Source organism: Symphodus melops, assembly GCF_947650265.1.
Source record: "Symphodus melops genome assembly, chromosome: 5".
Classification (NCBI taxonomy): domain Eukaryota; kingdom Metazoa; phylum Chordata; class Actinopteri; order Labriformes; family Labridae; genus Symphodus; species Symphodus melops.
The window spans coordinates 21,194,743-21,217,517 of NC_136695.1; the positions used below are offsets into that span (position 1 = coordinate 21,194,743).

Here is a 22,775-nt window from a genome sequence, read left to right on the forward strand (position 1 = left end):
CTGATCAGCATTGGATTTCAGACTGATGCTGACATCTAAGTCCAGTCACAAAATGTCTTTATAGTTTTTCAAACATAGCCTTTATGTCCAGTTTTAGTTTCTGTCCTTTTTCTATAAACTTCCAAATGTCTACATAAAGGCTTTTTGTCAAACTAAGCAAAGGCAATAGGCTATAGTCGGGAAAACTTCCATTTTATTTTAACCTAAATAATAATAATCAATACCACTTTAAATGATGCATGAACCCTATATTAACTGTGCCCAGGCTTCAATTAGTTCATGTTGTCTATAGATGTGAATGATACGGGCGGCCTACCTGTCTAAAATCGTGAAGCTGGGGCAGGATGTGACGTGGTTTGTTAATCCTCTTAGGTTAATTAATCTGAACCTGCAGGCCCACACTGCATCTTACGTTTCAGAAACCGATTTTTGGTTAAAGCTGAAGTCCACTGGAGACTCGACAGGAGTAACTTCGAAATATAAAGCAGTTTGAATTGACTTGGAGGTGTTTGTTTTCTCTACGGGCTCCAGCAGGATGCTACCGCAGCGGATGATGTGGGGAGCTGTGGTGCGGCAGGTCACTCCGCGTCGGACCTACAGCACCGCAGCACAGCCGCAGGTAGGCCTGTCTAGTTTCGATATAGGCCGACTGTAAAAACTCTGGTCTACATGATTGGTTGATGACAAAGATTATTTACAGATCATCTCTTTTTTTTGTTTACCCTAAAGGAACCACTTTCACCAAACGAGACATAAATATGAATCTACTTTTTAATAAGCTATTGTAAATAAACAATTAAAAATAAAACGTGTCATTTAATATGCGATAAAATGTAAAGCACCAATTGTTTGAAGAGAAATAGAACAGATCGGCATTGCTATGAAAACAAGGAAAGGCAGTTCAGCAGCTCTTTGACAGTGGCTGAAACGCTATGTATGAGTCTTACAATATAGAGGCAAAACGTTTCTTTGTAACTGCATGTTTCCTAAACATGAGTGCCATTAATTGCAGAGCATGAATTCCAACTCTGCAAATACAATTTCATGCACTCAACAAATGCTTTCACCAATGTAAATTAAACAATTGACTTATGTTTTAAAAAGCTTAACATTTTAAATTACAACAATTGAATTGATCAATGACTAAAGATTAATGAATTAAGTGTAGTCCTAAATGCATTTTAATTTGTAATATGTCAGCTATCAGCTGTTGGGGTGAAAGTCATTTATGAATGGATGTGTTGGTTGCACAAGTTTTTTTAACTATTATTTATAAGAGATGAATCACTAAATGTTTTCATGTCTTCAGCATGTATAAAAGTCAAGTGGTGGATTTGGCTTTTGTTCGTCATATTGTATTAAATATTTAAAGAAGCCACCTGATTAGCATTTAGCTGGAGCATTTACCAACATTAATGATAAAACCAAAAATTAAAACAATTTCAGAAAATCCAGCACATGAAAAGTAAAAAAAAACAAAAAAAAAACAGTCATATGTTGCAGAACTTAAATCATTGGTTCCCAACCTGAGGTCCAGGCCCTTAAGGAGGTTCAGCTTTTATTGGATACAGGTAAAAATGGTTATGAACTCCTGCCTTAAAAGTTGGTAACATGCTTTGATCTTTATTTACGTGATTGCACACATCTTTTTATCTTCCTCTCTTGTTGGAATTCAGGTAAAACCAAAAAAGACCACATTTGGCCCCTTAAGTGACCAAGACCGGATATTCTCTAACTTATATGGCAGGCATGACTGGAGGTAAAGTGAAAAGCAGAAATTTTAAACTCTTTTAAAGACTTCAAACTCATTATAAGGCAATCTCTTCCTTACTCTTTCTTTCTACCAGACTCAAGGGATCACTCAAACGAGGGGACTGGTATAAGACAAGGGAGATTATACTGAAGGGACAGGACTGGATCCTGAATGAAGTGAAGATCTCAGGGCTCCGAGGTAGAGGAGGGGCTGGCTTTCCAACTGGCATGAAGTGGAGCTTCATGAACAAACCAAGCGGTGGCAGGTAGAAAAAAAAACTATCATGATGTGACCTGTGAGTGGCACTGAAGACAGGCCAACTGTCCGCACTCTTGACAGATTGGTCATGTAAGAGTGCATTTCTGTGTCCCAGACCCAAGTACCTGGTGGTGAATGCTGATGAGGGCGAACCTGGGACGTGTAAAGACCGTGAGATAATGCGTCATGACCCCCATAAGCTGATAGAAGGCTGCCTCATCGCTGGGGCAGCTATGGGTGCTCGTGCTGCGTATATCTACATCAGAGGAGAGTTTTACAACGAGTCATCCAATTTACAGGTACACAAAGGCAAACACAGATGGTTTGACATTCCATACGTGCTGCTTATTGTATACCGTGTGTTTCTTTTTTTCTACTCTTTAAACAGATGGCTATTAATGAGGCCTACAAGGCCAAGCTGATAGGGAAGAATGCATGTGGGTCTGGGTACGACTTTGATGTTTTTGTGATGCGAGGAGCGGGAGCCTACATCTGTGGGGAGGAGACGGCCCTTATTGAGTCTCTGGAGGGAAAACAAGGGAAACCTCGGCTCAAGCCGCCTTTCCCTGCAGATATAGGTGAGGTAAAAGCCCCTATATGTACTTTACTCAGGTTAATTTTGGTTTCACAATAAATGGTGTTATTATGAATATAACAGGTTATCACTACTTGTCTCTACTTCCCTAAGGCGTGTTTGGATGTCCAACAACCGTTTCCAATGTAGAGACTGTTGCCGTGGCTCCTACAATCTGTCGTCGAGGCGGGGCTTGGTTCGCAAGCTTTGGGAGGGAGAGGAACTCTGGGACAAAGCTGTTCAACATCTCTGGTCACGTAAACACACCGTGCACAGTGGAGGAGGAAATGTCCATTCCTCTGAGGGAGCTGATAGAGAGACACGCAGGTCTGGGTGTTCACAGTCTGACTCTGTGTTGATGCTTCTTCACTGTTATGATATGTCGATGACTTCCTCTCTCCTCTCGTGTGATTGGTGCAGGAGGAGTGAGAGGGGGCTGGGACAATCTTTTGGGAGTGATCCCAGGAGGGTCCTCCACTCCCATTATCCCCCGCAATGTGTGCGATGACGTGTTGATGGATTTTGATGACCTGGTCCGTGCTGAGACTGCATTAGGAACTGCTGCTATCATAGTTATGGATAAATCGGTAAAGAAAAACCTGTGCATATAAAAAAAACATTGCAACTTGAGTGACAATCAGTCAAGAAAGATTTTTTTTTTAAATGTTATCTACAGACTGATGTGATCAGAGCCATTGCACGTTTGGTGGAGTTCTACAAACATGAGAGCTGTGGTCAGTGCACCCCCTGCAGAGAGGGTAAGGAACTACAAAAAGGATTTGACACCAGAATTATGTATCCCCAACTTTGTCAGTTTCCCTTTCTATCTTCAGTGGGATAGCAACATTAACATATAAGTTACTATACATCAATTTAAAGCTCAGATTAAGAAACTTCATTATTGTAATAACATTTAAATGGGTCTTACGGGTTACATTTGGACTCCTTTAGTATTTTACAGAAGAGAACCTTTATTCAGGTTTAGCTCCCAATTAGGAGGTTCAGTTGATAGTATGTTTTATTCACCTTTCTCTCCCTGGGTCCTCTGCCTCAGGAGTTGACTGGATGGATAAAATGATGTGGAGGTTTGTTCGGGGAGAAGCAGCCGTTTCAGAGATCGATATGATCTGGGAGCTCAGCAAGCAAATAGAAGGACACACTATCTGTGCACTGGGGGACGGAGCAGCCTGGCCTGTGCAGGTGACTACATCTCTGGATTCTCTTTGTAAAGTTTTTTTTTTCTTCCAGTTACTGTAATTTCTTTACTTTTCTCATGTACAGGGACTGATCCGTCACTTTCGGCCAGTCATGGAGAGCCGCATTGCACGATATAACCAGAAAAACCCTCAGAGACAGCCAGACATCGAGATGATATGAAACTCTACAAGTCTTTTGACATTCCCAAAAATATGATCTCGTCTTGCGTCGCTGCTGTGAGATGATTTGTGACATAGTTTTTGTTCTTAACAGTTTAACACTGCATGTGGTGCTGCCTGGATGTAGCCTGTTGACAGCTACCTGGCAGATCCAACATACATGATTTCGTAGAATTATTCCTTTGCTAAATTTGCTAAATGTGGCTGTAGACTGCAGCTTGTATGAGAATACATGTAACACAGAAAGAAACGATTAAACAAGGCAATAAATTAAGTTTATTTATTTCATAAAAGAATGAAATAAGTTTGTTTACTACACGCAAGTCAATTTCATCTGTACAAAAAGATTGCAATAGAAAAGGATGGTGCCACAGACTGGGACAGGGAGGGTGTGATGGTGATGGTTGAGACCTTGGCCTTAGGTTAAAATTTTCAACAAAGATTTTGTTTAAACCCTTCGCAGGACTTGAGTATCTCCAAATAAAACTGGAGGCAGAATTTGCTCTTAACACAACCACAAAATAGTTTGTAGCATGAGTCCTTCAAGTGTTCACCTTTAAAATATGATGTGGGCACCAAAAAGCCAAAAAAACTCATATGTACATGTGGACCCAAGCACCTAAATAAAGAGTCCTTGATGTGATGAACATGTGATGGACAGACAGGCTCAGTTTGGGTGAATATTCTGTAAGACTTGAAACACAGCACTCAGGGAGATCTTTCTTGTTTTAGGGTGCCATCCAGAAAGGCATAGACTGCGGCTGTGTTTGTGTTTTAGCACGAGGGGGCGGTGGAGGAGGGCAGCGATAGCCCTGAGTCCAGCCTGAGGAGGTGGAGGTAGGGGGAGCTGTCCCAGGGTTACCTGGCCCTGAGGCTTTGGAGGTCGAGTGCTCGTCCTCTTCGTCAGAGGAGTCACCTGCGTATGCCACCAAACCCGTTTTCAATCTCTTCGCTGTAGGCTCTAAAAAAAGAGAAGCGGGGGAAACACGTGGAGGAGAGGAAGAGGGGGCACATTTTGGGGAGGGAGAGAAATATGGGAGAGAAACAACATGCAGACAAAAAAAACAACAGCAGCATGTTCCGTATAAGGCAGGTAAAAAGATGATTATTCAAAACACAATCAGGAAAAAACAAGTCGTTAATAGATTTCAATTATAGTTTGTCAGCAGTGTAGAGGGGGCGGCCATTGGAAAGCGGCCATTGGTTGGTGGGGAGCGACAAGTTTCAAGGCCGTCCAAACAAGCGGCAGGACAGCATCATAGGAGGAGTCGTGCCCCACCCCCAATCAGAATCCAGCATCACCCCCAGAGATACATGGAAGAGAAGAAAAACACAGAGAAAAAGAGAAAAAAAAAAACACAAAAACAGGAGAGATTCTTATTAGAGGGGAAAGAAAACAAACGATAGACAAGCCAGACTGATGATGTCATCAGGACGGCACGGTAAGGTGGACTCTTATTAAGACCACTTTACAAAACAACTGATGAAAAGTGTTTGAGTCATAGATGCTCCTCTGTGTCTGAACATTTCTAGTCACAGAGCTGATATTATCAGGCTAAGGCACACTCACACTCGGCCCGGGACTGAACTGGAGTTTGTTTGGGCACCGTACGGATTGCTTCGTGTGAGTGCCATAAATGTGTTGAAATACTTTAATCCGCTGGGCTTCTTTATTTAAATCCTTAAGACATAAAAGCTTCTCGGTCTAATGTGTCATGATAGGTCTGCTGTGGATTTATATGAAACCTTCTCAGTAATCTCGAGTAAGAACACTGGAATTAGACACAGCCTAGTGGCCCGGGAGAGGATTGACATTTTGCTCTTTTCAGCTTTTCATTCAGGTAGTGAACATATCCAGACTAAATAAAGGTGTTCCATCCACAGGCACAAACTGTGGATTTGGATAGGTATAGTCAACCCACGGGATAATGCCTTACCCACGGGGCCAGGCGGAGCCCTTCTCTCCTCCATCTTGGCTCTCACTCCATTCACAGGCAGCGTAGGTGGAGGCATTAGCTGCCGACTGTGGAACACAGAGAACTTGCTTTAGTTAACCATGTCCACTGCCTTTTAGACACTATCAACTATTGATAAATCTAGAGTAGAGCTGCAGCAATAAATCCATTCATTGTCAAATATTAAATGAATCACAAACTATTTTGTAATTAATTAGTGATTGATTTGAAGACACAGGAAAGGGAAAGAAGAAAAAAAATCAGTGATTCTTGTTTCTGAAAAATAATATTTCAAAGATTTTGAATTAGATGACAGCTTATTAAAAATAGCTTTAGGTTTTAACTTGGGCCTTTGGAAACAGCAATGGCCATTTCTTCTCAATATTCAGACCTTGTTCGCCAACATCTTAAAAGACTCAAACAAATATTTTACGTAGCAGCCTCATAAAAAAAAAAAAAACAACTTTGTGTACCTGTCCCTCTCACTCGGTGAGCCGGAGGAACTCTGTGGTGGGGGTCCTGCTGTCTCCGGGCTGCCCAATGGGAAGCCTGCACCTAAATTAGTCATATGAATGGGTCCATGCTATGAGCAGAAAGACACACAGGCGCGATTAGCAGACATCCTCTACTAAACCCTGTCCTGACACTAGTTCTTTTATTTATAGCTGTACCAACACTAAGATTTGAACACTAAGAAATATAGAGTGAAAGCTTACCATAGATCTGATTAAAACCACAGCAACTATACAGAACACTTAAGCTAATCAGTATGTATCATCTGAGTGACAGAGGAACAGAGGGAAACTTTAAGTGAATAATAATATCCCCTCTCCACCCGTGTTTGTTAAACATAAGGAGAGCTTTATTGGTACCAAATGAATCACAGTGTTGTGACAGAGCAGATTAAGACTGAGACTGCATACACTGTAAAATATGCATCTCACCGGTACATAAGATGCACCTCGTCTTTGAAGGTCTCAGAGAGAAAAAAAAGTTGAAACTGTCTTTCAACACCCACAGTAACGTTGGCACAGGTCAGCTTTTATACTGGCATATTGATCGCACCGGTGGAGAAGAAAAAAAACAGGTTGTGTGGAGGACTAAAGAAAATCAATAAAAAGGGACGCACGTCGAGTCCAGTCCTGTTAGTCCGATACAGCTATAAAACTCTAGATTCTTCCATAATGGAGCCCGTCAACATCGTGCACCCATGTTCTTGTGCTCGTGCCGAAGCACACCTCTCCGTAGCGTGCCAGAGCAAAGGAAGTGAACCGTGTCTGAGCACGCTACGGAACGATCACACTGGTCAGACGAACTTGACTTCAGGGGTGAAGCGTGCTTGGGTGAAGATTGTCAGTGTGATCGCGCCCTTATACACCAGAGTTTACGGTAACAGACAGAACTTTAAAAGAAGCGTTAACAGGCCAACAAGCTGCATAGGACCGACTGGAGGAACTTCTCCTCACCTGGTATCCGAGTAGGCCGCTGTTCCTCTCATCGGGGACCTCCTCTGTGAAGCGTCGTTTCTGTGGCAGGTTGGCTGAGGCGGCTGGAGGTAGAGCTTTAGGCAGCGCTGCAGCTGATGGAGGAAAAGGTACGGGAGGTAGAGTCTGCAGAGAAGGAGAAAGGATGGTGTTATTGCTTCGCAGCCTTTGACAAGTAGTTAAAACGTTCTCTACATGTTTTGTTTTTATCTTTAGAGTAAGGACATGTGCTGAGTGGAAATTTTACATCAAAAAAAATTCCTCCATAAAACATAAAGTATGTTTGAACTCATGGGGTCTCAATCAGATCAATTATGAAGATTTGGAGTGGCGTAATAGTGCTGTATGCTTTATTATCAAACCTCCTCTTTAGATTGTGTTCAGCAAATCAGTTTGAGAATCAGGAATCATATCTGACCCGAGGATTAGTTTCATTGTGACTTCTACTTATATATTGGGGTCTTTCATTTCAGCGGTTACCGTAACAACCTTAGAGATGCCGTTTTTAGCCACATTCCTTCAAGTCATGTTTTTGAAAGGTTATAAAATATCCACAAGTAACACTGCTGATAGATCTAATAGTAAACAAACACTGTCACACAGCAGTATCATTTACCCCACTGTTCAGTACATCAAGAGGTTCAGAGTCTCAGTCCTACCTGAGGCAAAGTTCCTGAAGCAGGAGCCGGTGCCGGGGCCAGAGCTGGAGCAGGAGCTGGAGTGGGAGCCGGAGCAGTAGACAAGACAGGAGGGAGGGGGTACTGAGGAGGCACACATGCAGGTGCTGTGGGAGGTATAGGTGGTGGGACAGTGTAAGGGAGAGGGACAGGTTGTGGCTGAGGTGGAGGAACAGGCATGGGGTAACCTGGCTGGAATCCAGCAGGGGGGTAGTAAGGAGGCTGCGGGGGCATCCCATTCACTACTGGAGGAAGTGCAAAACCTGCCGGAGGAAGAGGGCGGGAAAAGTCAGATTGTCACATAAGATGAAAAGCATCTCAGACTGAAGATACTACAGCTAAACCACAGAGAGAACCTGCCATATGGTACCTTGTTGTGATGGCATCATTGAGCTCATTTGATTTAGGAATCGGGAATACTCTGCATGGACCTGGGGACGGAGAAACATGAAGCACACAAAGCTTGTTGATGGTAAAGGAACTCCAACATGAACATTTACAAGCTGTAAAAACAAAACATTTTACTGGATTATGGAGGAAAATATTGTTTGAAATTATGCAACTCATCAGTGCCTTTCTATTTGAGAACATACTGTCTTTGAGCTTCCACGTTTTTTTATTGTGGGGTTTTTTTTTTTTTGGCAAAAGACCCAAATTACTCTACACCACCCACACTTGTGTTTCAAAAACAAACCAAAAACATTGGAACTGGATATGAACACATCCACAATAATCAAAGCTCCTCCCTCACAGACAATCTAAAAAATACTAAACTGGATCAACAGCACCCTTCATACACGGGGGAGGGACATCCTTCAATAAAACAGACTTTAAGCTTTGTTTGCCAGAGATGTCTGATTACAAGAATTATATTTAATCAAGAGTTACATTTCCTCTCAAGCTTTCATAGTTTGTTTATATCTTTTTATTACACAGGATATTACTCACCGTCTGTAGCAGGTTCTCACACAACGTTTTTGCTGCTGCGAGTCCTTCTGGTTTAGGATGGCTGCAGAGAGAATAGACTATATTTAGTTCTAGTCCTCCAACAATGCAGCAGCAGAAACGCCTACAGGTAAGATCGCATGACTTCACACTCATCAGTGATCAGGAAAGGTTCATTCACAGCACATCCACACTCACCTGATGTAGATGTACATGGGTTCAAAGGCCTCTCGCCCCGAGGCGGGTTCTAAACAGCCCGATCCTTTCCCTCTCAGGAAGACTTTCGCCCCCGTCTCAGCCTGGATGTGCTGCAGGTACGAACAGCCGGGACCCTCGACTCGCTCTTTGACCACAAACCCCGGGATAGCGTGCTCCAGACCCACAAATACTTTATCTTGCACGTAGTGCATCTGAGAAAGGGAAACCACAATACAGCATGAATACAAGTAAAGAAGCCTCTGAAGACAGCTACCCACACCCACAAGTCTATTACAGATGCATGTTTACTATCAGGGGGAAATTACAGGGGGAACTTTTCTGCATAGTGTTCACTTAACATAAATCTGTTCACACTAGGTGAGATAGTAGTCCTTTGTGTTCCCCTGTTAAGAGCAAACACTGTTTTGATTTTGATTGATTATATAAATTAAGCTGAGGTGAGTTGTGTACTCAAATCCTCATATTGGTCCTCAAATATTTTTTGTGTTTCTTTGGAAGCAAAACAAAAATGTTTGAAAATGTTCCCACTTTGCAGTTCAGCTATCAGAAATCAGAGAGAGACAGCTTAGTGGATATCGTTCAAATCTGACTTCTGACCACCTCTTTCAAACAGTGCTGTAGGATTTATTCTAGGGCCGGAGCGATACAGGATTTTTGGAGCGAATACCTTTGTCGATGTTGGGGAAACATTTTTTAACACGGATATATCAGCTAATCATTTTCTTACATCTATCTTCAAATCGGTAGAGATAGACAGATGTACATGTTTATTACGTTGATCCCTCACATGCAGCTCTCAAACAGCAGTGGAAAACATACACAGCAGAACAAAAGACAGGATGATCACTCAACACAACTAGAAAGCAACAGCGTGTGTATGTGCAACAGAGATTGACGCTTCTTGTAATCCATGTAGCAGACTCTGCTGGTGACGGAAAACTGCTTAAAAACTTAAAGTGCCAAAACACTGGGACATATTGGAAATGGTTCAAACAAAAAGGACCAACAAAAGCAAAACAACTCTCAGGAGTTTGAAGCTTGTCCCTGTCAGATTGTTCTTGGGGTTTTCAGATTTAAAAAAAAGCATCATCAGCGGTTATGAGACATGAATACAGAAAAGGAAAGCCTTACCCCGGACTGAAAGTGTGGTTTGTGGTGGGTGATGGGGGGCAGCGAGGGAGGAGTCGGGTTGTGCTGCTGATAAACTGTGACTGAAGTTGTACTCTGGGAAAAGGTTGATGAGGACGATGAAGCAGTTGCAGCCTTCACCACACCATTGGTGATGATCTCCTTGATTCTATTAACTGCCCCTTAGGACGGACCGAAATAAACAATTACATAATGTTTAAAGCAAACGTTCATTACTGAATGATTACAGCGTCATAGTACTGACTGTCTACGAGGTCTCTAGTCTGTCCTTGGACGTGCAGATACAGCGGTCGATCCCTTCGTGGAAAAAGCAGAAAGGTTGTGTAATTATCAATAATTAAAGTGTTTTCCTGATGAGTTACAGAAAATGAGAGCTGAGAGAAGTCACCCTGGTAATGCTTTGTTCTTCTCCTCTGCTGCCATGTAACGGCCTCTGGTTGAAACTGCAGCACCGCTCACTTTGCTGATCTGCAGACATAAGCGGGCATTAAAAAAAGGTGACAACCTCTAACTGTGTGAAACCTGATTGTTAACATTGCTACTGACCTCATCCTGTGTTTGTCCACGTGTCAGGAGGTTCCTACAGGTGATCGGGACGTCATTGATCTCAACTTCGGCTACAACCAGGTCATCTTTGGCCTTTGTCAGTACTTGAGGCTTAGCAACACCTACAAACTGAGAGAGAGAGAGAGAGCGAGAGAGAGAGAGAGAGATACACAGTATAAATGTGGGCCATCAATGCTTAACTGGGGCAAGAGCCAAAATTAGTGTTTAGTTTTTAACTCATAGCTAAAGTTGTGCTATTTAAAGAAAACGGTTCTTTAAGTTAAGTGACCTGCTCCAATGTTAAATAACAGAAAAGAAAAACAACTCTTTCATAAATGTAAACATAAGTGATCTGACAAAAACATAATTTGTAACATCGTTATAATGACCACAAAAGCTAACTGGAAAATTGAACAATTATTACTGCATAAACAATGTCAGGGATCATCACTAAATTGTAATGCCAGCAGAAATGAACACTTAATGTATTACATTTTAATTATGCAGACACAGTCATTACTGTCTATCTAACTGCGGACATATTGCTGCATTAGTTTTCATCATGATGCTGTAAAAGAGCCAAAGTAAATCTAACACACTCATGTAATGGTGAGTATGACGAGGACACAATCTTTTTATAATCAATCAACATCTTTCATGAAGAAGACCGTGAAAACAAGAGTCCTGGCCTAGTACAACCAGAGACGTAAACGGAGAATTATCACAGCATTAAAAGTGCAGACTTTGGGACGTTCACACCATGCTTCACGTCCAGGACCTTGATTACAGACTAACCAGGTATATGATGTCCTCACCTTATCAGGTGGTCCCGGGATGCCTATCTGAGAGGGTTTTAGTTTGCCCTTTGCGACTAACATTGCATTGATCTTTGCAGCCACAGCAGCTGCAGCATCCAGTGCCCCGGTGGGTGCAGCTTCAGCCTCCCCCGTCCCACCGGAGCCTGAGCCGGGCCCCGGCTGGTCCCATTTGCTGCGGCGGCTGGGAGGACAGGAGGACAGGAAAACATGCCATGGAGATGAAGATTCATGAAAAGTGAACAAGTCATTTAATTTAAAACATTGCCTGAAATGTACCGTTGAGTTATCCATACTTCAGTGCAATTAGCACAAAATCCTAATTTACATTTTACTGTAATCGTTTCAATAAACACAATCAAAGTCACATTGTAGCTGAAATGTATACCTTATTTAATAAAATACACATAATTACAGAAAAAATGACAGAAGTCAGCGCGCAGCAGCACGACAACAATAACCGTGATTACATAAACAGGCTAAAGTTAGCATCTAGTCAGCTAGCTCAAATCACCTCAATGGCGGGTCAAATGCAACCGAAATATAATAAATAACTAATTTTTCATAAGCTCACCCGCCGTTTTGTGTTCCGCAAAATGACATCAATATCCTGTCAAACGAATGTGACCCTTCAATACGAAAATAGACGCGAAAACCTCCCTTAGCTCCGCACAGTCTATTCTGTGTTGGCTGCTCGCCTCTGCTCCGACATGCCTCTGTGTGTTTCCGCCTCCGGTGACGTTGTTTTGTTTGTCCTGTGAATATACCACAAGAGGGCGCCAGATACCAGCACACGTCTGAGTAATAAAAGGTTCAGCTTTGACGCTGGTACGTCACCTGTCCGAGGAGTTTGGATGGGAAACCTCCAGCATGCAGCAAACAAGCACAAGGTAAGTGAAAGCATTTTACGTCCCTTCATTGTCTGTACACTGTAAAAAGATACACATTTAAGTACTCTACATTAACTAAAATTGAGGCAACATATTTCACGCATTATTATTAATTAAATCTTTGTTCAAAGTTGAGTTAATATAACTAAAATCAGTTGCTAAAAAGTAACCTGTTTAAATTGAGTAGATTGTAGATGAGTAGATAAAGCAGGAAGTTCAGTCTGGGCAAGGACAGGCAAGAAGAAGAACACTTTATAGCTGTTACTTTAATAACATCTTATAAACACTGTTTGTTTCATGGAGCTCATTGTTTTGGGGTTTCCAATAATATCAATAAACCTATTTCAATTCCACAGCAACAAAAATACAAAACCTAAAATTGGGTAATTTCTTGTTTTTAATTACCAAAACCTGAAAGACAATCTCACTGTCACTGTCCAAGTTATGTATACGTTGCCAATGTATTTGAACAATTCAGCCATTTGGTCTCTTCCGTTTGTGACAAATTTGGGTTTAAATATGCTTGAGGATGATCGTTGTCTAATGCGTTGGTACTGTTCGATACCATTGATCAGTAAAATAACAGAGATTGTAATGTTTCAAAAACTGCTGATATTGAAAAGTAGTCAAGTTATTTTTATAGCCATTTCGCCAATGATACCTGTCAGCGTTTGCCTTTGGTCTTTTCAGTATCAAGGCATCAAGCGTTTTGGTAATCCTTAGTAGGATGAATAGCAGACTGTTCTTCCAAAGTGATCATAATCCTGATGTTATGGACCACCTTCTGCCTTCTGCCAACCAGGAACACAATAAACACAGCTGTCAAAACATAGCATTAGCCTGAACAATATGTCGATATTCAACTATCATAATAAATGACGATCAGCTGTAGGGGCGATGTCTTCACTCTGTGAGACAATATGACACTATGACCACACGTTGAGATGGATTGTGAGTTATTTGAAAGTGTGACTCATTCATTGATTTCAACGAAGTAGTCAAATAAAAAAGGACAGACAGGTTTGGGTCTTTGTTTCACCTTTAGGGGGCACTCTAACTTAAACCATCCACCATCCTGTTACTCTTCACTCTTAGATAGAGAAGTGATGCTCTATTCATTCTATGTGAGACTAAACCACCTTGCTGGTAGACATTTTAGAAGAATAAACACAGTTCAAAATGACACAAAAATCAATTTATGTAGACATAATGTTCTTTATTATATGAGATAGAAATGTACAATTCCTAGTATGTTTCCTACTTTCAAAGGTGATGTATTGAATGGTGTTGCCTTGTGGGACGTGTCGTCCAAAGAACAAAAGTATTCACCTCTGAGTAACACAAGATTAAAAACAGATGCACATCTTTCAGTTTGAGGAGCTGAGAAATGGTTTGTATGATTGCCTTAACTTTTAAAGAAAAAAAATAGAATATTCTTATGGTGACTTGTGTTGAGCAGCAATCTGCTGTGACACCACACATACGTTAATAGTCTATACTTTTTCTCTCATATGTCTCATCCAAATGTATCATTTCCTACCTCAGACATGAACAAACCATGAACGTAGTGTCAGAAGGTCAGGAGGCTTTGACGCCTGAGTTAACGGAGATGACTGTTTACAGGCAACATGCTGTGAGGAGGACATAGAAACAGTGAAACCCAGGAAGGAGACGCAAGGCAGTGAGAGGGGCAGACGCTCCATATTTACAGTACTGTCATTCCTGGTAGGAGCCTCAGTGTGAACCGTAATGTGTATGTCCGTTGATGTAACCTCCGGCCTTCAGGGCAGGCCGGCCTGGTTCTCGCCTGATACTGGCGGCTGACACGGAGGTGCAAAGTCAGGGGACGTGATGGGGAGGAGGGCGCCTCATGGTGGGGCTGCCAGAGGTTGAACAAAGAAACACTGTGAGCACTGAGGTTTCTGTGTTTGTCGTCAAACCAGCGATTACAAACTGTTTTCTTTAATACTGTATGGCAACATGTGCCCGTGTAATAAAACTTGAAAGATTGTCTTTGATAAATGATGCTAGGATGTTACAGGAGTTTCAAGCTGGAAGTCAGAGAACTTAAAGAAGATGCATTTGATGTTTCGTAGATGTACAGTAAAAGTGAAGTTTTTGTCTTCAAAATGCTGAAAAGTTGGGGTTAAATTTTTCACATCAGCATTATATAAGGTACAACCATGCGAAGCAATGCTACAGCTGTCAGAGTGAAAGTGTAGGGGACAAAAAGTGATTGAGAGAGGGAAAACAGATGGAGAGATTGAATTTTGGAGGAGGAGTGTGTGGGGAATCTTTTTTGTGTATGTCTGGGGAGAATGGGAGCCTCTAATACACCTCACAGCATGAATTTGGCGCAGGCTGCGGCCTCGTCTCGTCTGCACAGCGGGGTGTTTTCCTGAGCGGTCTGCCCAGGGGAGGGGCACCTGTAGCAGCCTCACACACTGGTCAAGAGGAGGGCTGACAGGCGGAGCGAGGCCGAAGGGGGGAGGAGGAGGGGGTTACAAGGATGGAAAGATGCTTTGTGGTTCCAGGAAACGGACATGTGCTGGATTTATGAAATCCTCAGGTAGACCAGAGTGAACGAAACGAAACGAAAACATTTGTCCTTATGTTTTCCCTCCACACTGTGATCTCGATGAAATCAGAAGCTTCTGTTGCACAGGAGGACTAAAGTTATGTTTGGAGCAAGTCTGCCAGTGCTGGCGTTTACCAACACAAACAACGCAAAGTTTATAGATCCTTCAGCCTGCCATGTGAGACAATATTTTCCATCCATTTGGTTAAGCTGACCAGACATCATGCATTCGTAGTTTATCAAACACTGAGTCATTCCAGCTGACCTGAGGCAGGACTTAATCATCTGATATATTGAGTTTTAGAACTCAGTCACCCAAAACCTGTCCAGCATGCCGACTCAGAGAATTGAACAACAAGCCGTTTGTGCTTAAATATCCATGCTGCTGCTAAAGTGTCCTTTTTGGAAAGGATTCCTCTTTACACAAGCTGCACCCTCCATCATGTGTCATTTTGGTATGACCCAGGAGTCCAAAAATCCCTGTGTCTCATACGAGTGTTCAGGATTTTGATCATATACGGTGCCGACTCTTTGTCTGGGAGAAATTCCTTTTTAAATGGACAAATGTTCTGAGAGGGCCTGTGAAAGCTGGATGGATATTGCATTAACTCCACAACAGAAGCGCCCCCTGTTGTGCGAGCGCGCTGGGCTCCAGATAATAACTGCAGTGGGAACGTACAGCTCAGAGGTAGCAGGGCCAGGTAACTCGAAACACATGACAGGCAGCATAGACTTACAGAAGAAGAAATAATGGCATCGCAGTGAAGAGAAATGCAGCAAGCTCCCCTGGCACATGCTTTTGGTATGTGTCTCTCTTGGACCACTTGGTAAAAGCCTTGCTGTGCTGTGCGCCTTCTCCTGCAGCCCTCAGGTTTTCTTTTTACTCAGTTAATGTAGCGACATGTGCGCACTTTATGTGCAAATAAATAAACCCACATTTAAAGGATGCTCTCCTTGTGTTATTGAAGTTTCACTTTACATGAAGTCACTTAAAGACATAATTACCTGAGGATTATGTTCTCACAGACATTAATGACTGTCAAATCAAAACACAGTTGCACTCAGTTAACACAGCTCAGTGGTCCTGCTGTTGGATTTGGCTGGACAAAGAAAAATACCTCGACTGAGATTTGTCACCTGGGACAGTCTGAACACGCAGTGATGTAAGATTAGAAGAGGATGGATAAGAGCTACTGAATTTGACTCAACATTTCATAGAGGCCTAAGATATTTATGATTAAAATTGTTAATTTAAATGTCACATTTTTTTGAAGAAGGCCAGTGCAAAAAAATCAAGGCACTTTTTTTTTTTTTAAAGCATCCTTGTTTCGAAAGTTTAATCAAAGAAATTGACAATTTTTATTTAAGTGATTGGTTTTTCAAAAAAGTTCTCTGAATTTATTTGAGTGTTTTTTGGGGGTTTTTTAAGCGTTGCTTTCTCTCCTAGGGTAATGTCTCATAATTTACAACTAATGCAGAACGATGTGCTGTCAGATTTCAGATCAACACATGATTAAATGAAAATATAAATATCAAAATATCAAGCTGTTATGTTTCTTGCCTTTTCGTCTTTATTAGAAGTCAGCAGTCAGTACAAAGCGGAGACAATGACATGCACATAAAGTCCACCACCGCTCTTAAACCAGAGACCTTAAAGACACGTGCTCCACATCTTGGAACCCAACCTCCCGAGAGAAGAACACTCTGTTTCTGAACATAGCACCATGCTCATATGATACCAGCCCGTCCCCTTCCTATCCTTCAAACAACAATATTTGCTCATCTGCGTCAAAGAGCAGCGGGGTCTGTGATAGAGTACAGTACAGCCTTTGAGTCAGTCAGAGACAGGACGCTGCTGCAGGGAGACACAGAGACACCAGCCGGAGAGTGTGTACACAAGAGCGGGGAAGACCCTCGAGAGACACTGACATTCTGACACAGACACACAAAAAAAGAATACGACAGCACAAGGATTAGTCTGCACTAAGAACCTTTAGAGGATTGTCTTAGTTAGCATACAACAGAATGTAATGTCCTTTTTAGTATGACATTGTGAGTATTAGTTCTGAGGTTTCTTCTTTGTTTTCTTATTGTGTTTGAAGCTAATAAATTAACGTGATCTTTAGTTGAGTTGGAAAGCCAAAATTCCTCTTTTTGGCTGGTTTAAGATCAAATCACAGAATGAATTACATAAATCATACTCTTTATTCATGGCTATATATTATACATCATTATAAACAACAGTTACAATCAACTCAAGGCGAGGCCATGCAGAGCTTTGCATGAGTCAAAACAATAGAAAGTACATTTTCAAGCCCAACATGCAGGTCGTGATTATAAAAGAAATCTGATGTTTTAGATTCATCAGGGTTCACGAGAAGCAAACAAAAGACTGTTGACCCGCTCGGACATCATTTATTGAGTCAACAAACAACGTCTCAGAGAACTATCCCGTTGAGGTCCTGAGCAGACACAACCAGTTGTTCAAAAAACAAACATCTGAAAACAAGCAGAAGTGCATCAGGACTTTACTGGAAGTGATTGTGCACGAGCAACATGCTGAATAACTCGCCTATAGACAGATACAAATGCTCAATATGTAAACTTGGTTTCTGCAGCAATCAGAGACACTCTTTGGATATGGCCACTAACGTTTACAAAGGGTTTGCAGATGATGCATTCTTTAAGGTGGCACTGCTTACAGAGATTGTCTTCTTGATTGTCAGAAGTAATGTTGCAGTGAGAAAGAGAGAGAGAGAGAGTAGTTCTGGTGCGTTCACATACAGACATTTCTCAAGTCCTATTGGTGTTTCACAAAGATGCCAAAGTTGCGTTGACGTATTTTACACTAAACAGAGAGCAGAGGAATTTACACTGGAAATTGCACAAATAACTTGGCAACGCTAAGGTGGCGAAACTTTGACGATGTATTTGTGCAATTTTGATTGCAATTTTTGGCAATTAAAAACAAAATATTATCCAATTTTTAGTCTTATACAATCTTATATCTATGTTGCTGTGTTATCAAAACTGGTATTGATATTGTTCGTTTTTTACAAGTATCCTGTAGAAGTTTAAGATCCTGTTATTATGACAACCCGAGTCAGACTTATTACACAAAGCAGCAGTACAAAGTGCTATCATTGGAAGAGTATTGTTCGTTTTCCTTAATTTACACAAGAGGGAAACAATCATTCTTTGGTGAAACTCATTAGGCTTTTATAGATGGTACCTTTTCACACTCACGTTATTGTCTCTCTTGAGACACACACAGCGGACTGCTCTTACGACAGAGCTGATTTGCTGATGTCATCGCTTGTCTGTTGCGTCTTCGTTTTCCAGTCAACAGTGTGTAGAAAAATGGATTCACACAGGAGTTTCCGTAGGTGAGCCCTGTGAGGATACGATTCACTGTCACCTGCGTCCCGACAGGAACCGTCCGCAACATGTCGGGCTTGTAGAGAGGCAGCAGCTGCCAAATCCAGAAAGGCAGAAAGCAGGCCCAAAAGGCTAACACAATGCCCAGGATGAGGAGCAGAACTTTAGGTTTGGGGGCACGGGGAGGACAAGCGGTGCTGCTCCCGGTGGCCCAGGCCGGCCTGGTCTGAGACACCCAATACAGTCGTCCGAGAGTGGCGTAGAGTGCACCGATGGCCAGTCCAGGCCCGAGGATACTGGTGCAGAAGAGCACGCTCAAGTAGGCCTTTGAACTCTGCTCATCCCATGCCGGTACACACAGCTGGCCCTCCTGGTTCTCGCCATCCTCCAGGTGCAGTGTGATCATCATAGGAAGACTGAGGGCCACCGCCAGCCCCCAGGCCAGACCGACCCGCAGCAGGCCCGAGGAGTTAGAGGAGGAGGTGTGCAGGGGATGAGCCACAGCCCGGTAGCGGTCAAGACTCATTGCGGTGAGTGTGAAGATGGAGGCGTGCATGGTGAGGAGGTCCAGGCTCAAGAGGAGGCGACAGCCCAGCTCACCGAAGGCCCAACCAGACCCCAAGCTGTCGTATACGATGAAGGGTGCCGTAAAAAGGTAGAGCAGGTCAGCGAGAGCAAGGCTCAACACCTGGAGATGAAGGGAGGAGGAGGAGGAGGTAGAGGAGATGGGAGAGGAGGAAGGGGAGGAGGTGTTGGCAAGGCAGGATGGTACAGGTACTCTCATTAGGCAGCAGGTCGGTCCAGCTCCACGTCTCCTCCTGTTCCTACTGCGCCTCAGAAGGAGGCCCAACGTGTACAGGTTCCCTGTGATGCCCAGCAGGGAGAGGAGTGACAGGAGGGAGCAGAAGAGAGCAGTGGAGGCCAGGCTGGGTGACGGAGAAAAGGAGGGAGAGGAAGGGGGAACAGAGACATTGGGGCTAACAGGAAAGGTGTACGGAGAAGGTGGAGGTAAAGAGCCTGAGAGGTCCATGCTGTTAAATTACAAAAAAATGATGAAAGTTTGAAGAACAGGAAAGTTAAGTGTCTGTTTTCAGATGCAGAGCAAAAGAGGCAGAGAAAGGGGGTGGGGTAAAGATTGGATCAAAAATGAAACAGAATGTGAAAAAGAGAACACAAGGATTTTGTATTAGTATCCATCCTGTGTTCTGTGTCTGGGGATTTAACTTGTATGACACATAAGTAACAGACACAAAAAGCTTAAGCAGATTGGGATCCTTCGGATTCATGTGCATGTGAATACTGACAGCAGATGAAGTAATAAAAGTCAAATAAACATGGAGAAAGGAAAATGTCAGCAAAACCAGAATGGTTTATGTTTGAGCATGAAACCTGCTCTGTTTGGCACAGGCGTCCCATTTTAACAGCTTCACAGGGAGCCAGGCGAGCCTGTCATGGTTTTAGTAAAATAATTGGATTTTCAGGGCAGGAGGGCTCCGACTGTAAATCTCGATTTAAACCCCCAAAGCTTGCTCCTCCTTGAGGTCAGCAGTTGGGCAGCAATCATGTTAAGTGAACACGAGTACGAGTAATAAGTTGGAATGACTTGTATATTTTAGTGGAAAAAACATCAAATGCGGGAAGTTTGTGTTTAGATCTCTCAATTGATTTTGTGCGTATTTACGCACCGGTGGTTTGGATGTGGATTGGTGCACGGAAATGTGCCGACTCAATGGACGGCGCAATGAGGCGGACATCGGTGACGACTTCATTTAATACGTTATTCAACATTAAAATATAACCTGAATGTTTAGTCACCGTATATTAGCCAGCTATATTCATCATGTTATTTAGTCAGTTGTGAGATAAGACTTTTAATACCACTCGCCAAACACTGATGGTGTTCTGGAGACATGTAATCTGTACCGACATCAAAGTAGCCGCGGGGAGGCTGACAGGACCGGCCTGTGTGACACATGGTGACCCGGGCTCCTCCGGGGTTAAGAGCTACTGTTGAACTGCGGAGGAGCAGCCAAACCCCCGCCGAGCCGCGCGCCTCCAAACCTCCACAGCTCACTGCGTTAGATAACAGCTGGGAGAAATCCCTGACTGGAGCTTTACAATGAGAACATTTTGTTGCAGAACATTTGTTTAAATACGTTTCTATATGATCTAAACTGTAGGCTATCCCAGTGGGCATGTTACCATTTCTAATTAATTCTTAGTAGTTCCGTAAGAAGGTAAATTTTCAGGACTTTGTCTTGAATCACTTCAAGAGAGCACTGCTAACAAAAATTAACAACTTTAGGTATCTTAAAAATAAAAATGTTTGACCACATGCACGCCAAATTAATGTGACAACTATCGAGATAAAAATCGTTCTGTAAAAAAAAAAGTTATTAAATGACGGCCCACAGAATTGTGAGGCCTAAAATCAGTGCAGATTGGCTGTGACTTAAATCTATGCAGTAGACGATTTAAATGATAGATTGATTAACAATTTATTCTGCATGATTTAATTTCCACAATCTTACCTTAATACAGTTAAATCTCAGCCACTGTATAAATAATAATATTCCTTGGATTTGTTTGGTCAAAATGCTCTGTTCCCATTTTGAATTTTCTGATTCTTCAAGCTCAAGATGATATTTATTTCTCCTCTCCTGCAGGAGTTAAAGGCCAGAGTAACTTTTCCGCACCGTGGTCTGTCCTTCTCAGTGCTGCTCCCTCTGTGTTTGATGAGTGTGAGTCCAGCAGTGAGGAGTGTGTGTGAGTGGGAAGGGGGTGGGATGGGATGCTGAGTGAGGGGGCTCATCCTGCAGAGAGAACTGAATATTTAGTATTTGTTGGCTCGAATCAGGGTCCAGAGCAAAACCAGAATATCAAAGATGAAGCAATGACTTTGGTAATATTCAGCAGTTTCACTTTATTAATAATAGGCTTTCGACAGCAATAATAGGAAAGATATTTGAGTATCCGAAGGGGTTTGTGGTTGATATACTTTTAATCTACGTAATGAAAATGAAACATTTGAATGCATAAAAACCATTCACTTCACGATGTCTACATGCAGTTTACCCTTTTCATAAGGGGTAAGGGATACTGAGTAATCCAGTCTGTTTTTGTTGAGTGCTGTTTTAAGAATTGAAAATAAAGATTAAAGTAATGCATGTGTTTTTAGTAGTGTTTTATAGCCGTGTGCGAGGGAGTTTACAGTAATTCTAGGTATGGTTTGATGGCTCTCTAATGGTTTCTAAACCTTTCAGTCAGGCATAAATCTCACTGTGAAGTCACAGAAAAAGCCTCAAAGTCCATGAAAAATGTGTCCATAAATGGTGTCTTAAAATCATTTTTTGGCAGATTATCAGCGCTGTCTAAGTCATAGATAAAGTTCTGAAAGCTACATTTTTATTTGTATGAATTGAGTGTATTTAGTAAAAACAAACCACATTAAAAACACATTAATATTTACATATAAAAAATGAAAAGAAAGACGTGAGAAACAACAAACTAAAAGATGTTTATCTGCTGGCTTTATGTTTGCCCTTTTTATTTTCATCATTTCTAAAGAACCTGTGTTATAATTAGAGACACTAAAAACTAAATTCTGCATTTATGGTCGAAACCTTGAGCTTCAAAAGGGAGTAAAAACTATTCAAACAGAGAGCAGTGTAATTGTAGCACTTAAACAATAATAATAAATAAGGGGAGGAATTTAAAGTTGAGGACCTGGATGGTGCTATGACAGTAGATTTGTGGTTCACTTTTTTTACTCTTTTTTTAATGTACAATATTCATTGTTGAATTTACACATACATTACAGAAAGTACTTTTTTGTTATTAGACTGAAAAAGAGTCAGCAGTCTAGTCCTCTATAACAGAATTAAGTCCATTAAAGGCCACGTTAGGTTATTCTTTGACCCCCTGTTTGTGGAGGGCAAAATGCTCCAGCAACACTTGTAGTATGAAGACCAACTTTATTAATAAATTGAACCAATGCATTTCGGCTCGTGGCCTTCATCTGGGTCATCCCTCTATTTGTGAACAGTTCCTTTTTTTTACTGGATAACTGAAGAGTTTGAGCAATACATTGAATTGTCCCCGTTGATTCTCGATGATTTAATCTGAGTTTTGTAGATTTGATTCTACGCGAAGAACAGTGATACAAACAAACTGTGCTG

General features: G+C 42.0%; 3 protein-coding genes across 3 annotated transcripts; 1 reads left to right on the forward strand and 2 right to left on the reverse strand.

The window, feature by feature from the left end:
- Positions 1 to 358: 358 nt before the first annotated feature.
- On the forward strand, positions 359 to 4,090 carry LOC306824312 (NADH dehydrogenase [ubiquinone] flavoprotein 1, mitochondrial-like). Its single transcript, XM_079344406.1, has 10 exons — positions 359 to 619; positions 1,677 to 1,759; positions 1,848 to 2,018; positions 2,127 to 2,310; positions 2,400 to 2,589; positions 2,700 to 2,912; positions 3,006 to 3,172; positions 3,262 to 3,343; positions 3,640 to 3,785; positions 3,867 to 4,090. Exons 1-10 carry the CDS (start codon positions 536 to 538, stop codon positions 3,960 to 3,962), a joined length of 1,416 nt encoding a protein of 471 aa, XP_079200532.1. The 5' UTR covers positions 359 to 535; the 3' UTR covers positions 3,963 to 4,090.
- A 129-nt stretch (positions 4,091 to 4,219) lies between these two features.
- On the reverse strand, positions 4,220 to 12,489 carry khdc4 (KH domain containing 4, pre-mRNA splicing factor). Its single transcript, XM_079344399.1, has 14 exons — positions 12,326 to 12,489; positions 11,752 to 11,935; positions 10,937 to 11,065; positions 10,779 to 10,858; positions 10,635 to 10,687; positions 10,373 to 10,551; positions 9,221 to 9,432; positions 9,026 to 9,086; positions 8,448 to 8,508; positions 8,060 to 8,340; positions 7,383 to 7,526; positions 6,390 to 6,499; positions 5,899 to 5,984; positions 4,220 to 4,922 (listed from the first exon to the last, which is right to left on the reverse strand). The coding sequence occupies exons 1-14, from the start codon at positions 12,352 to 12,354 to the stop codon at positions 4,690 to 4,692; spliced, it is 1,842 nt and encodes a 613-aa protein (XP_079200525.1). The 5' UTR covers positions 12,355 to 12,489; the 3' UTR covers positions 4,220 to 4,689.
- A 1,731-nt stretch (positions 12,490 to 14,220) lies between these two features.
- On the reverse strand, positions 14,221 to 21,296 carry uts2r3 (urotensin-2 receptor 3). The gene is made up of 3 exons (XM_079344409.1): positions 21,129 to 21,296; positions 18,466 to 19,681; positions 14,221 to 14,520 (listed from the first exon to the last, which is right to left on the reverse strand). The coding sequence occupies exon 2, from the start codon at positions 19,625 to 19,627 to the stop codon at positions 18,467 to 18,469; it is 1,161 nt and encodes a 386-aa protein (XP_079200535.1). The 5' UTR covers positions 19,628 to 19,681; positions 21,129 to 21,296; the 3' UTR covers positions 14,221 to 14,520; position 18,466.
- Between the last annotated feature and the right edge of the window lie 1,479 nt (positions 21,297 to 22,775).